Consider the following 16,995-nt stretch of genomic DNA (forward strand, 5'->3'; position numbering starts at 1 on the left):
CTATTTTTTTTAAATGTTTATTTATTTTTGAGACAGACAAGTACAAGCAGGGAGGGGCAGAGAGATGGGGAGACACAGAATCTGAAGCAGGTTCCAGACTCTGAGCTGTCAGCACAGAGCCCAACACGGGGCTCCAACTCATGAACTACGAAATCATGACCTGAGCTGAAGTTGGACACTTAACCGACTCAGCCACCCAGGTGCCCCTGTTGTGTTTTCATTTTCATTTGTTTCCATGTAATTTTTAATTTCATCTTTGATTTCCTGGTTGACTCATTCATTGTCTAGTAGCCTCTTATTTAACCTCTATGTATAAGTGAACGTGTTCTCAGATTTTTTCTTGTGGTTGATTTCTAATTTCATAGCATCGTGGTCAAAAAAGATGCATATGACTTCCATCTTTCTGACTTCGTTGAAACTTGTCCTGTGGCCTAATATGTGATCTATTCTAGAGAATGTTCCATGTGTACATGAAAAGAATATGTATTCTGCCGTTTGAGGATGGAATGTTCTGAATATAGCTGTTAAATCCACCCAGCCCAGTGTGTCATTCAAAGCCATTATTTCCTTATTGATTTTCTGTTTGGATGATCTGTCCATTGATGTGAGTGGGCTGTTAAAGCCCTTTACTATTAATATATTAATACCAATTAATTCTTTCAAGTTTGTTATTAACCTTTTTAGGTGTTTGAGTCCTCTCATATGGATGCATAAATATTTATAATTGTTGTATCTTGTTGGATTGTCCCCTTTATTATTACACAATGTCCTTGTCTCTTGTTACATACACTCTTAAAAAAAAATTTTTTTTAATGTTTATTTATTTTTGAGAGAGAGAGAGAGAGAGAGAGAGAGAGAGAGAGAGAGAGAGAGAACATTAGCAGGGGAAGGGCAGAGAGAGGGAGAGAAAGAATCCAAAGCAGGCTCCAGGCTCTGAGCTGTCAGCACAGAGCCCAATGCTGGGCTCAAACCTACAAACTGCGAGATCATGTCCTGAGCTGAAATCGGATGCTTAACGACTGAGACATCTAGATGCTCTTCCTGTTATACTGTTTAAGTCTATTTTGTCCAATAGAAGTATTGCTATGCTGGATTTCTTTTGACATTCATATGCATGACACATCTTTCTTCACCCCCTCACTTTCAATCTGCAAGTGTCTTTCAGTCTGAAATGATTTTCTTGTAGGCAGCAGATAGACTGGTTTTGATTTTTAATCCCCTTGTCACCCTCTGTCTTTTGATTGGAGTGTTTAGTCAATTTATATTCAAAGTAATTATTGATAGATATGCATTTATTTGTCATTTTGTTACTGGTTTTGTACTTGTTTCTATAATTTTTCTCTGGTCCTCTCCTCTCTTGCTGTCTTTCACAGTTTGCAGCAGTTAGACTGGGTCGGAGTCAAATTTCTGATTCTTGGTTGTCTGATAATTTTATTAGATGGAACATGATGAATGTTATATTAAGTGTCTGGATTTTGTTGTCTTCTTACAGAGTGTGGGGCTTTGTTGTAGCATGTCATTAAGTTACCTGCAAATCAGCTTGAGCCTTCAGAACTTTTTTAGGGAGGTTCTAAAATAGCTTTTATACCAAAGATCATTTAGCCTTACTAGTATGATATGACCCTTCTATTTGCCTGGGTAATCAATGAGGACTGTATCTCAGATGGTCAGAACTTGAATGTATCTGATCGCTGTGTAAGCTCTACTCTAGGAATTAGCCTAATGTTCCCTGGTGTTTCTTTGCCCAGACTCATGTAAAGATTTACCCTACACCCTTTGCTTAATATTCAGCAAAGACACAACTCAAGAAGGAAGGAAGGAAGGAAGGAAGGAAGGAAGGAAGGAAGGAAGGAAGGAAGGAAGGAAGGAAAAAAAGGAAAGAAAGAAGGAAGGAAAGAAGGAAGGAAGGAAGAAAGGAAGGAAGGAAGGAAAGAAAGAAAGAAAGAAAGAAAGAAAGAAAGAAAGAAAGAAAGAAAGAAAGAACGAGCCTGTATGTAGACATCTGCTACTTTTTATCTGCACAGTTCCCTCCTCTGTGGAACTCTGCCTTGTAATTTCTAGCTACCTCAGCCTCAGTGAACTCTAGTTTCTGCCTTCTCAACCCAATGAGACTATTATCTCCCACCTTCCTCCCACTATTCCAAATGTGTCTTCAAGCAAAAAAAATGAGAGAGATCATACAGCTCAACTTATTTGCTTCCCTTCTCTCAGGGATCATCCTATTGCAGTCCTTTGTCCAAAGTTTGAAAACACTGTTTCATAAATTTGGTCCAGAGTTTTAGTTGTTTACAGCAAAAGACGAAGTCCAGTCCCCATTAGTCCCTCATGACTGGAAGCTGAAGTTCCTTATGAAATGTTTTACCAACTGGAATTTTTTACTCAAATTATACTAGCTATTATTCCAGGTCTGTCCACAGATAATCTACCAGTCTTTTAAACCCCTGAATATACTGCAGACTAGGGACACTTCAGGGGTGGCCGGGTGGCTCAGCTGGTTAAGCATCCGAGTTTGGCTCAGGTCATCATCTCACACAGTTCATGGGTTTGAGCCCCACGTCAGGCTCTGTGCTGACAGCTTGGAGCCTGAAGCCTGCTTCAGACTGTGTCTCCCTCTCTCTCTGCCCCTCCCCTGCTTGCAACTCTGTCTCTCTCTCAAAAAAATAAATAAAAATTTAAAAATAAAAAAAATGTATTTTTTGAATCCTAGATAAAAAAATGATCTTCAATTTTTTAAATAATAACTAATACAGAAACTAATACTCTGTACATACCCTCTTGCCCTATGTACCAATATTTTTATATTTCAGTATTTTTATGTTCAGATAGGCGTTCAACATTAGATACTATGTTATGTATCTCTCCCCATTCTCTCCCCCAACTCCATACCACAACTGAGTGGAAAAATATTTTAAAGATAGTAGCTATTAAGTGTCTCATGAGTCTAAAATTTAATTCAAGGGAAAGATTGCTAGTACTAATAGTAAATGTCTTCTTTCCTTGCTTTTACAAAGGGTGTTAATTCATTTGACAGTGATGAGTTCTCAGGTTCAATTTTTAACTCAGATCGCTCTCCCTGCTCTCTACCATTTTATTATTACTTTTAACTTTGTCTAAAATATTGTTATTATACCTGTGTCTCTTACCATAAATTCTCCCAAATCTGTTCCTACAAAACAGGAGTATAAACAAATAAATGCTAACAAGGTATTCTCTTAATACACCACATTCTTTAAAATGTGAAAAGCAACATAAGTAGAAATGTTTACGATGTTCTTAAAAAAGACTTAGGTTTGTAGTAGTCAAAATCCTGCAAGTCGAAGGGGATTTAAAAAGGTATTCTAATTTTATAAAAATCTTTCTTCATTTACAAAGTCAAAGAAAGGAATTTAAAATACCAGTCTAATGTAAAATGGTTTTAATTCATCAATCACATGTGAATCTTTTATATCTTTATTCAAAAAACTTAAATCGGCTCTTATAGTCATAAGAACTCATATTCAGAGACCAAATTTCTACCTAATGGTAAGAAGCTCTTGTACAAAAGCCTCTGCTCAAACACTTAGTGACCGATAATCTTATACGTCATACTCCATTGTTGTAAGTTCTTAAAGCAGAACAACCTGCTTTAAAATACTGTGACCATTTTTCTATGTATTCATTGTTCAAAAGTAAAACAATTTTCATTTTATTCCTCATGCCAACTATAGGAATCATTCTATTTTTAAATAAGTCAGCTTTTAGACAAAAGGCTTAAAAATTACTTTAAAACTAGTAAGGAAAAAGCTTTTACCCCTCACCTGATTACAAGTATCAGATAAAGAATGTATAGCTTCAGAGAACATACTTGCGGAACCCGTATAAATCCAGGCAAGAAATTTAAAGAAGCAATTTAATCCATTGCTAGAAGAGAAAGACAAAACAATTTAGCATAGGTTTTGATACAAATTTCCACCAAAAACTTATGTAATTGACTATATATACCTCTATACTAGATTCTGTTCAAAGTAAATTAAAAAGAATCTCTAGTCTTCAAAGAACTTCTTGTATTTTAGGTAACAAGAGTGCAAATTTGAAAAACACAGGTTACGGTATCATTACTCAAATGAAGAAACATGATACGTGTAAAACAAATTACTTAAGTGTATTTTGAGAATGGATGAGAGTGTTTTATATTTTGACAAAATAAAGTTACAAAGGAAATTAAGTGTCTTCGGCGGGTTAAAGAGGATATGCACTTGATATTGTCTAGCAGACCAGTGTCAAAACCAAGACTTTGATGAAAGTCTGTTTTATCAAGCAGGCAGATGCCAGAGACGAAGACGAATCTAAACCAAGCAGTCTCAAGGTCATACCAGAAGATAACAGATGCTAAAAATAAACATGGTTAGCTCTGAGGAAGCTGGCTGGTCAGATTCCAACAATAATGACTGGGACGGCTTATCTTGGGCACTATACTAGTCACTATGTTTCATTATAACGTTATTATTATATAAATATTAACATCTTCATTCTATAAATGACAAACTATAGGTCCCCCTCCAGCTACCCTTTCCCCTCTTCCACTTCAGATAATTTCTTAAAAGAGTTATATGTGCTATTGCTGTCTCAGTTTTCTATACTTTGTATTAAATCTTCAAGCCATTTAAAGATGGCTTATGTCTCGGATACCTCATTAGATTATTCTTATCAACACCACAACTGTTTCTTATTATTAAATCCCTGAAAACATTTTAGTATTTTCCTTAATCTCACAGAAGCGTATGGCACTATTTTCTTAAAATGCTGTCTTCCCTTGGCTTCCATGGTATGCTGGTTTCTTCCTAGTTCCTGGTTTGCTTTCCTTTCTCTTCCTCAGTCTCCTCTGCAGGCTCTTTTCCTCCACCCATTTCACAGATGTTAGCATTCTTCAAGGTTTCCTCCTAAGAGGTTTTTCTTCCATATCTCCAAGTGATCTTAACTACTCTTGTGGCATTAATTATTATTTCTATATTAACTCTCTAAATCCCTAATCCAGCTCTCCTCTGTGACCTTCAGGCCAATATATATTAACAATAATTATTAAATACCTATTAGGTACCAGGTATTATGCTAAGCAGTTTATATACATTACATACATTCTTCCGAGGAAGAAAGACTTCATTGCTAACCCTGCTTTACTAATGAAAAGAATTAATGCTACTGCACTTAGTGCATCACCATCTCTTCTCTATATTATTGTAAATGACTTCCTCCAGTCCAGCTCCTCTCCAATCCTTAAAGATGAGAATTATGTATTGTATCTTTGAATTTCAAGACCCTACCACAATTCCTGAGATGCCATATATATATACACACATGTATATGTATATATACATGTTATTTTATTAGAAATAAAATAACAAATGAAGTATGGAATTAAACTTTTTAAACATCCTAAGATAGATTAATCAGCAAAAGAAAGAAAATAACAATAGGAATCAATTAGAAAGAAAAAGAAGAGGCACAAATATCAATTATGTTCTTCTGAGGTAAGTGAAAAAACAAGAGTGCAGATATTCTTCTGTAGTTACAACCCATGCTGGTTTAGTTATTCAAAAAATGATCTTGGCAAATTCACCATTTTTTCTTCCAGAGACACAGAGAGTGAGCGAGCGAGCACGAGAAGGGGAGAGGGGCAGGAGAAAGAGAATCTCAAGCAGCCTCCAAGCTCAGTACAGAGCTGACTCAGGGTTGATCTCACAACCCTGAGATCATGACCTGAGCTGAAATCAAAAGTCCCATGTTCAACTAACTGAGCCACCCCAGGTGCACATAATTCACCTTTATAAAAAAAAAAAAAAAAAAAAAAAAAATTCTATCAACCCCAATGAAAATAAGAGAATTTTCAATGTTTTTATTTATTTTTGAGAGACAGAGAAAACACATGCAGAAGCAGGAGAGGGGCAGAGAGAGAGGGAGACAAAGGATCCGAAGTGGGCTCCGCTCTGACATTAGCCCGATGCAGAGCTCAAACTCATAAACTGTGAGATCATGACCTGAGCTAAAGTTGGAGGATTAACCGACTGAGCCACCCAGGAGCCCCCAAAATAAGAGGATTTTCAGAGAGCAACTGTTCTTAGATCTTAACGACACCAAAAATAGACACAGTACAAGCACAGGTATCTATGTGGACTCTTCCTTCATCACTTTACTGACAATAATTAACAAAGACTCATTCGACTTCCTTCTAGAACAATATAAACTTTTGGGATGCTTGGGTGGCTCAGTCGGTTAAGCATCGGACTCTTGGTTTTGGCTCAGGTCATGATCTCACGGTTTGTGAATTCGAGCCCCACATCGGGCTCTGAGCTGATAGCATGGAGCCTGCTTGGGATTCTGTCTCCCTCTCTCTTGGCCCCTCTCCAGCTCTCTCTCTGTCTCTCAAAATAAATAAACTTAAAAAACAAAAGTATTAAAATGATATAAACTTCTAACTATCTAGATATTAAGTAATAAATGTTTACATTCATGGATATACACATTAAAAATAACATGTTTCTATTTCAAATGGCTTATTTTTCAGTACTTACATGCAAATGGCAACCATCACCACTTTTCCTGGCCCTTTAAAAAAAACTGATGTCGTTCTGGACCGTGGCTATAAAAAAGAACCAAACAAATAAATCTCTAAAATTTCCCAGGGAAGCAGTTTAATGCTTTTAAGTGACTCTGAGACACCAGAAAAACATCTCTTCTTTCAAAACCTCTAAACAACTAGATTTATTTATTTATTTATTTATTTATTTACTTATTTACTTATTTATTTATTTATCTCCAGAATTTCCTCTTCGAAAAGTGAGAAGATGGAAATTGAGAATGCCTATGGTCTTTTTCCAAAACAATAAATGTTTATTTTGCTTCCTTGTAAGTAATTTCCTATCGCCAGAAAAGATCTGAGTTGGTTACACAGAAACTAGGGATAAAGTGATAAAAATGTACTGAACTACAACTGATACACTCTAAAATTTTCCCATTTCTTGAGCAACTCCTTAACTTTTAAACAAGGAACAGCCAAAGCCAAGTTTCCTTCTCTAATTTAACTCCTTACTGCTCTCTAAACACCAAAGACCTCGAGTGATAATAAGTTTAATTCCTAAACACACCAAAACAAAAGAAATAAACCAAGTAAAGAAAAATATCTTTCTTGAGTTAAATGTAGTTTTACTCTTCCTTCAATGTATGCTTTCTGCATTTTTTCTCCTGCTCTTTCCTCTCCCTGGAATGTTATCATCATCTTCCAACACAATCTGTCCAGGTTTTACTCATCTTCTTCCATGTTATGCCAGGTGGCACTTTTCTACATAAAGCCTTCCTTGGTCAGTCACAGAGAATAAATATTCATTCTGCTGCACATTTATTATTAAAATTCAATTCAATTTAATTTCTATTAAAGTACTGCATATATTCCGCCTTATGGCATTTATTCAAGAAATTTTCATCGTGCAACTACTACATGCCTCGCACAATTCTGGGACCTGACAGTAAACAAAACAAGAGTCCCTGCTTTCACTGATCTCCCAGTCCAGTCCAGAAAGATAGAGAATAAATCCATAAACAAGTATATACCAGAAAATAATGAATAAAATAAGGAAGATAAAACAGAATGGAGAGGAACACGTATGGGAGGGGGAGGGTATATGTGGGAAGATTTATTTTAACTAGAGTAGGAAAGAGGTTCAAGGATGATAAGGAAGCAACCATGAAAAAATCTGGAAGAACAGTTTCAGACAGAGTATACAGCATATTTAAAGGCTGGAAGAGAAGCACAAAATAAGGTTGGTGTGGCTAAGAACATAGAGAGCAAGGAAAATGGTAGGGGTTGAGGACAGAGAAGGAAGCAGGGGCCATATCCCATCGGATTTTGGAGAATACGGTAAGGAGTATAAATTTTATTCTAATGGCAAAAAGAAGGCACTGTATGATTTTATACAGATACTTGACATAGTCTAATTTATGTTTTACAAAGACAGAGTTTATAATGTAGAGACTAAATTATGGAGACAAAAGCATAGTGGAGAGAACAATCAGGAGGATACTCCAGGTAAAAGATAGTGATAGTTTAGACTAAGGTTTCAATAAGAGACATGGGGAGAAGCAGTTATACTAGGTATCTATTTTGAAGAAAATGCCAGTCAGATCTACTGATGGGATTTAAGTATAAAAGGGTCTATAATAAATGTCTAACATTTGGAGATTGAGTAAAAAAGCAGTTTTGTTGCAGAAGAGATAAAGAGGAGGTATTCATGAAATTAGAAGGAAAACCAGGTGAAAGGCTGTCTTGGGCTCCTAGAAAACAAGGTGTTCCAAGGGAACAGAATACTGCTGGTGGTGGTAGGCACTTGAATACTTCTTCCTCTGATTTCCATGAGGATAGATACTCGCACCCCCGCTGACAGTGTGGCCTCTTGCATTTAGCCAGCCCGTCCCCCCTCCCCAGTGGCCCTCTGGAGGTTGACTAAGTTTAGTGAGGTAAGTTTGGGAGAGAATGCTGGGCATGCTTATTAACTCCCTCCTTTATTTTGGGATGTGGTACACATTCTCTTCTGTTCTTTCATGGCTACGTATCTGGGCAAGATGGGTAGAACCGTCTACAATTTACTGCCCAGTAAATTGCCTACATAAGTCTAAATAAGTCTAAATAAGAAGAGTCTCTAAGATCTCATACGCTGGCTCAGAACTCTGAGAAATAGCTGAGGAAAACAAAAGAGTAAAATTTTAGGTTGTTACTGGGATCATGCCACGTGAGAGTCAGTTCTTGGGAAGTCACCACAGCTTATGGCAGTTTTGTCCCCTAGCAGCAGACTACAATGGTTTTGCAATTAGAAACAGCCCTCACTGAATGTGCTGGTTTTGAATAAGTAGAAACAGTCCTCACTGAAGGTGCAGGTCCTGTAAGACAGGGTGCTGCAGCTTAAATGTGAATTCTACAGAGGCACCTTGGCATGGTATTGCCATTTCAGGCATGAGGGGAGAAAAATGTCTTTTTTAATTTGTTCATACTCTTACAGTGTTTTGCAGTCAGGTCTGCAGACCAGGATTTTACACAGCACCTCCTAAGTTTCCTATGGACCACAGAACACAAGAGGGAGCTTCTAGATTTAAAGTGTTAGGGTCAGGTCTTGACAATGTGCAATTAGATGCCCCAAATTTTGTTTTGAACTGCCTGCAGGACTAAGATAAGGAACTAGGCAGGGAGAAACTTTATTCGCATGACTTCAACTTGAACTTAGATATGCAAACTATAAATTCTGACCACGGCTCTAGATTTCCGAGTTCTATCACTTACTGATAAATAGAAACCACAGTATGTCTGTCTTATCACAATGAGAATGTGCCGCACGCATCCTTTGGCTGAAGAGAGAGAGAAAAAAAAAACCTCCATGAAATTATTTTAGGAATAGTAAAACTGTATAGAAATAAATGCAAAGATGCTGCTTAAGATGGTGGAAGATGAGAAATATTTCTTTAGAAGAAAGGTTTAAGGACTTTGTGGATAAATAAGATAAAGAAAGAAAATGATATCTTTAAAATCAGAATAGAATATTAAAGAACAACAGATTCACTGAGCTCAAACTGTTCTGATAAAAAAGACTGTAGAAAAGATGATTATGTGTTAGTTGTCACTACATCAGAAATAGTGACGAAGTCCAAGGAAAAGCAAGAGATCCACAAGGAGCCAAGATTCACAAGCCACTTGGGAAGTATCCTGTTAAAGTTACCAATAAATTCCATAATGAAAGGAATGGGAGAACCATCTCTAGAAATCAGAATGGCCACCATGCTGGGAACTACTGAAACTGGAAGATGGGTACATCAAATATCTATTTTTTTTCTACTTTTGCATATATTTGAAATTTTGCATTACAAACAATTTTTTTAAAAATATTGGAACAGAACCAAAATTCGGCAATATTTCAAAAAAAGACTACCAACAAAATCAGCAAAAAATACTCAAAGCACTACTGATGTATTTCAGGGTTATAACTGCAAGAGGAGATAAAGGTACTTCTGATGCTCTAAAGGACTCTAAGAAGAAATTCACAGAATTAGAATTCTAAGGAAAGGCACAAGAAAGTAGAAACATATTAAAGGAACAACGAGAGGGGCACCTGGGTAGCTCAGATGGTTAAGCGTCTGACTCTTGGTTTTGGCTCAGTCATCATCTCACAGATTTGTGAGTTCAAGCCCTACGTCGAGCTCCATGCTGACAGCACAGAACCCGCCAGGGATTCTCTCTTTCCCTTCTCTCCACCTCTCCCCAGCTTGTGCTCTCTCTCTCTCTCTCTCTCCAAATAAATAAAACTTTTTTTTAATGTTTATTTTTGAGAGAGACAAAGACATAGCAAGAGCAGGCGAGGGGCAGAGACAGACATAGACACAGAATCTGACGCAGGCTCCAGGCTCTGAGCGGTCAGCACAGAGCCCAATATGGGGCTCAAACTCACGAGCCTTGCGATCACGACCTTAACCAACTGAGCTACCAAGACGTCCCTAAATAAGACTTTTAGATAGATAGATAGATAGATAGATAAAAACTTTTAAAAAAAATAAAGGGATAACAACAAATTAGATATCAGATAGATAGTGTTCTGAGGAGAGAATGCTTTTGGCAGACTCAGAAGATAGATAGTAAGTTCATATATATCAATCACTACTGGAATTTCCTAAGACAAAGAAAAATACCATAGAAAAACAAGTGTCTTGATCTGGGAAGAAAAAAAAACAAATAAAAGCAAAGAAGGTATTTAATTCCAGCAAATAGGACTAGCCCCATATATTTCGGAGAAGGAAAGCAGCCATCTTCAGTAGGAGAGTGAATGTTCCTTATAGGAACATGGAACAGTAAAGGGAAATTAAATACTAAGGTGTTATCCTATTACTACAAAAAGGGGTGTAACACAAAGAAATTCTATTCAAATCCTGGAACATTTCAGGGTTGACGACTATTAATCCTCAAAGGCCTCTAGTGACACAGATTTCAGAAGTCAATAGCTACTATTCAAAAATCTGGTGACAATGACCCTCCATGTAAAACAGATACAACAGTACGAACAGACCTTCCCAGGGAGCAGGTCTCACCAGCCTCACAGGAATTGGCAGTGGCAGCAGCTACCATAGCACTGAAGTGAAAAGGCTGGCTCATAAGGCATACAAAGGCTCTATCTATCACTGGGATGCCAGAAGCAAAAAACTCAAAGGGGAAATGGAAATTAAAGAGTTTTGAATATAATGAATGGAAAAGAAAAGAATATCAAGTAAAATATGACTAGAGTCCTCATCACTGCCAACTTAAATTCTGCCAAAAGGGAGCAATGTCTCAAATGTAACTCAGAAGAAAGGAGACAATTTACATGGCGGGTCTTTTCTCCAGATAGGACACTGACTTCTTCACGGGAGATACCTCCCATTTAGGTTTAAATGCAAAGCTGACTCTGGACATGACTACCTGGTATTTCGGAGGTTGTGAGGACTTTGCTAAGAGCCATTTCAGTGGAGTGGTGGGAATCAAAGCCCAAATGAAGAGAATTCAGAAGAGAGTAAGAGGTAGGATAATAAAGGTAAACTTTCTATACTGGTCCCAATAGTAATCCTTCTAGTAGGAAGTATTCTGGCACACAAGTAGGTAAGTCAGTAAATCTGGTGATGGAAAGTGAGGTACTTTTATCCGATTACATCTATTTTTTTTTAATTTTTTAAAATGTTTTTATTTATTTTTGAGACAGAGAGAGACAGAGCATGAATGGGGGAGGGGCAGAGAGGGGGGAGACACAGAATCGGAAGCAGGCTCCAGGCTCTGAGCTGTCAGCACAGAGCCAGATGCGGGGCTCGAACTCACAGACCGTGAGATCATGACCTGAGCTGAAGTCGGACGCTCAACCGACTGAGCCATCCAGGCGCCCCACATCTATTTTTTTCAATGAAATATGAAGCAAGGTCATCAGCTGAAGAGTAAGGCTATAGGAAGTGTGGGAAGAGAGGAAAAGTATGGAATAGCTATCTCACAGAGTAAAGAGAATGAATGTCCTCTGCAAGTTTAGTAAGACTGTCAACATTGTATCCACTGATTTTATTTTTATTAATTAAAAAAAATTTTTTTAACATTTATTTTTGAGACAGAGAGAGAGCATGAACAGGGGAGGGTCAGAGAAAGAGGGAGACACAGAATCTGAAACAGGCTCCAGGCTCTGAGCTGTCAGCACAGAGCCCGACGCGGGGCTCAAACCCATGGACCGCAAGATCATGACCTGAGCCGAAGTCGGACGCTTAACTGACTGAGCCACCCAGGCGCCCCCACTGATTTTATATATACATATAATAAGAAAGAACAATCAGTGGCTGTGAAACTCCAAGGGCTGAACATTTTGGGTACAAGCAGAGAAGTGGCAGTTTGAATATTTAATCAGGGTTAGGAGTAGGAGACAGGATAAAGAAAATTAAAGGTGTACGTGAGAGTTTAAACTTTGCTAAAAACCTAAGAAAACAGTCTTCTCTGTCACCTACGATCTATACACTTATGGTTTATAACACTACTATGAATTCAAAAAGAACATATGTCCCAAGTTTTTAAATTTTTTTTAATGTTTATTTTTGATAGAGAGCACGTGAGAGAGGGAGAGGGGCAGAGAGACAGAGGGAGACACAGAATCTGAGGCAGGCTCCACGCTTTGAGCTGTCAGCACAGAACCCGCAGCAGGACTTGAACTCATAAACCCGAGATAATGACTGGAGCCAATGTCAGACACTTAACTGACTGAGCCACCTAGGCGCCCCCCCTCCCAGTTTTTTTTAATTTTAAGAAAACCACACAGAAGCAAACAGACTATTTCAGTAAGTTACAATGTGCTCAGGAGAATCTTGAATTATGATCAGATATGCTAGATTTTCACAAAAGACTGACACTAACACTTCACCGTGCAAAACATATACACATAATAGCAGAAAGATAACCTTACCTTAGTGTTTCCCAGGAAGTCTCTATATTCTCTTAATATTTTTTGGTTTCTAAATAGCCCTTTAAAAGAAAAGAATCACAAAATACATTTAGCTCATACATATTCTTATCAGTCATATTTTAGGTTAACACAATTATTCTCTTTAAGACTATGTTAAATATATTCCACAGGCTAGCGGCCAAATACAAAATGGGCAGAGGACTCTTCTTTCTCCAAAGAAGATATACAAATGGCCAACAAGCACATTAAATGGCCAACATATCACACTAATTATCAGCAAAATGCAAATTAAGACCACAATGAGGTATCACCTCACAGCCATCAGAATGGCCATTATCCAAAAGCAAAATGAAACAAAGCCCAGAAAACAAGTGTTGGCGAGGATATGGAGAAACTGAAAACCTTGTGCATGCTGGTGGGACTGTAATATGGTGTAACCACCATGGAAAACAATATGGAGGGTTCCTCAAAAATATTAAAAACTACCATATGATCTAGCAATCCCACTTCTGGGTATACACCCAAAAAATAAATAAAAAAGCAGGTCTCAAAGAGATATTTACATACCCATATTCAGAGCATCACTATTCAGAATAGCCAAGAAGTGAAAGCAACCAAAATGTCAATGGACAGATGAGTGGATAAACAAAAGGTGGCATATACATACAAGGAAATATTATTCATACTTAAAAAGGAAGGACATCCTGTCACATGGACGGACACTGAGGACAGTATGCTAAGTGAAATAACTCAGTCAAAAATACAAATATTGTATGATTCTATTTACCTGAGATATCTACAGTAGTCAAATTCATAGAACCACAAAGTAGAATAGTGGTTACCAAGGGCTACAGGTAAGAAGAAAGGGCCATTGCTTAACAGGTATAGTTCCAGTTTTACATGATGAAAAAGTTCGGGAATTATTTCTAGAGATTTGTTTCAGAACAATGCAAAGATACTTAACACTCTGTTAAAATGATAAATTTGGTTGTGTTTTTTGTGGGAAGAAATCTGGCTTTACAATGAGAGAAAAGCACTTTGATATTAAGATTCTGTTCTCAATATTACCTAAAAATATGAGTTACTTAAGCTTGATAGAAGAACCAATTCCTCATTTCTTAGCCCAACGTTTAAAAATACAACAAGAACAAACTTCTATTACTATCTTTTCTCAAACTGTGAACTTTATATATTTCCTTTAATGTATGTACAAGCTACTTGTGGTATCATTATTTTAATAGCAAAAGACTAGAAATGACCTATGGGGAAATAACTGAATAAACTATGGTATACCCCCCAAAATGGGAGTATTATAAAAGGAATGAAAAAAATGTCTCTATTTACTACTATAGAATGGTCCTTAGGACATAGTGCCAAACAAAAAAGCCAAGAACAGAAAATATACCTTATTTAGCAAAAGGGGTCTGAGGGGGTAATACCAGTGTATATGCTATTTCTATTTCTCTTTTAATAGTATTGTACTATTTGTGTTTTGGAACTTTTTTTAAAGTTCATCTATTTATTTTGAGGGAGAGAGTGTATATGAGGGGCAGAGAGAGAGAGAGAGAGAGAGAGAGAGAGAATTCCAAGCAGGCTCCACGGGGCTCAATCTCATAAACCATGAGATCACGCATGTCCTGAACCAAAATCAAGAGTTGGACACTTGGGGTGCCTGGATGGCTCAGTTGGTTGAGCATCCGACTTCAGCTCAGGTCACGATCTCATAGTTCATGAGTTCGAGCCCTGTGTCGGCCTCTGTGCTGACAGCTCAGGGCCTGGAGCCTGCTTCAGATTCTGTGTCTCCCTCTCTTTCTGCTCCTCCCCTGCTCACACTCTGTCTCTCTCTCAAAAATAAATAAAGATTAAAAAAAATTTTAAAAAAGAGTTGGACACTTAACCGACTGAGGCACTCAGGCGCCCCTATATGCTATTTCATAATACATTTTTTAATGGAATAAATAACCTCAAAACTAATTTTCTAAATGGTTACTGATACAAGAGGGAGAATAGGGTGGAGAGGATAGGAGTGGAAGCTAAATTTCTCTGAAGTATTTTTATCTGGTAGATGTGATTCTAGATAATCATGTAAATGTTTTACAAAATTATAAAATAAAAATAAATCAAAATTATTTCTAAAAATCATAAGCAAAATGAAACAAATGAACCAAATTTTACACCTATTTTGTGGTTTATCCATACAGACAGAAATTTCAAGTGAATTTAAAACACAGAAATATAACTATATATCCCTAGTGGGATATATACTAAAGACCAAAAAAAAAAAAAAAAAGTAAATCTTAAATCATCCTGATGGCAATAATACTGGTATTATTATCAGAAACTACACTATATTCTTTCTATATGTGTAAACAAAAAATGTAATTAATTATATCAATGGACTAAAAAATAAAATTTTCAGTGTAAGAAAAGAGATACAAAACACAACAAAGAAAAAGAAACATTCAGTTTTTCAAAACAGCCTATATATCTTCTCTCTTAAGGAAAAAAAAAAAAGCATTTCCTACCTCTGTCCATGGAAAGACCTTAAACATATGACAACCTACTACAAATGAATATCCCTGATGCCCAAAGTAGACTCTCTCAATTTTATTTCCTACTAGAAAGAAATGTAGTTCCTTCCAGAGATGCGTAATGCCCAGTCCGGGGCAGGAAATATAGAAGATAAACCTGAAACATCTTACTGTACCTAAAAGCAAGGAGGCTACAACACTAGGGTTATGACAAAAGGACTTTGGAACCAACCTGAGGTGCTTCCACTGGCCAAAAATGGGACAATTTGAGCACCACTACTTTGCCCTACTTGGTTTTTCCTTCCTTGCATATCTTCCTTCAGCTGGTTTCACTTCTCCTTGATCTCCTTCCTATCTCACCGCTCCCCCTCTTTATACTGAACTCCCATACTCTCAAGAAGCTCTCTCTATCCCTTTTCTATCTATATTACTGACCGTATTTCCATTTAGAAATTTCACCAACTCATCAGGGGAAGGTAATATTGTCACCTTTAAGCTTTGGTCCTGTACAGAATTTAGAAATACAGTTGAAGAATTCAGATTCTCCTAAATAAAGCCTGTCAAAGAAAAGTAAGTGTGTATTTTTCTCAGATACTAGCACCTCTATCTATATTTTAATCCTGCCACATTCTATCAGTTCCCCAAAGTAATAGAACAGATCTGTAACTGCAGTGCCAGCATCTAATTCCCCAATGCAATCTGCCCTACTGGAACGACATTTGATCATATCCAGTATTAGCATCTGTATTACTGAAAAGATACCCAATGGAAGTCTTTGAATAGTGATACCAAAATTCTGAGGTTCCCTGATCCCAGTATGTATTTGTTTTACTGAAATATTTCACCCCTGTGGATTTAGGTGCAGCTCTCTTTAGCATATCTGTGAATATACAGTCAACAAATGTTTGCTTCTTCTAAGAGGCAAAAACTGCACAGATCCTAGGATTCACTGATTCTCCTTATTACTTTTCAAAATGCTGAACTATGATTTAAAGGACTTGGATTGTGCAAAACAATCTACACTTGCTCAACATACAGATATCTGAATATCATATATTCCGGGCCTACAAGAACCTCAAATATAGTCCTTATTCCTCCTGACTAGATTAGCTGGAAAGAGACAAAATGTTTTTTCAACTTTGTCAAGAAAAGAAATAATCAGCAGAAGGTCACTCATTTTCTTTGCCAAAATTAAAACTATACAAAAACATCCTAGATCTTCAACTAAAGGGCAACTGAGAGGATATTAAGACCTACTGACAGATCATTGAGGGCAGTGGTTAGTGAGCTTTTCTAAAGCAGTTTAACCATCACCATCATATGAACTAACTAAAACAAATACCTGTTTTTTAGAGACATATACTGAAATATTTATAGATGGAATAATATAATAGCTGGGACTGGTTTCAAAATAATTCAGCAGAGTGAATTACAAACCCTCAGTAGAGTGAGGGTTAGTAAAGGAAATACAGATAAAACAAGTTTGGCCATAT

At 37.0% G+C, this 16,995-nt stretch overlaps 1 protein-coding gene across 1 annotated transcript in view; it reads right to left on the reverse strand.

Moving 5' to 3' along the window:
• The window catches only part of SLC30A9 (solute carrier family 30 member 9), an 85,333-nt gene that overhangs the window by 28,394 nt on the left and 39,944 nt on the right, over window positions 1-16,995 (reverse strand). The window contains exons 7-9 of the mRNA XM_030313958.2: window positions 12,972-13,030; window positions 6,549-6,616; window positions 3,798-3,900 (exon numbers count right to left, since the gene is read on the reverse strand). Coding sequence (XP_030169818.1) covers window positions 3,798-3,900; window positions 6,549-6,616; window positions 12,972-13,030 — 230 coding nt within the window. The remainder of the gene's footprint in view (window positions 1-3,797; window positions 3,901-6,548; window positions 6,617-12,971; window positions 13,031-16,995) is intronic.

The sequence above is a fragment of the Lynx canadensis genome, chromosome B1 (genome assembly GCF_007474595.2).
Source record: "Lynx canadensis isolate LIC74 chromosome B1, mLynCan4.pri.v2, whole genome shotgun sequence".
Lineage (NCBI taxonomy): Eukaryota > Metazoa > Chordata > Mammalia > Carnivora > Felidae > Lynx > Lynx canadensis.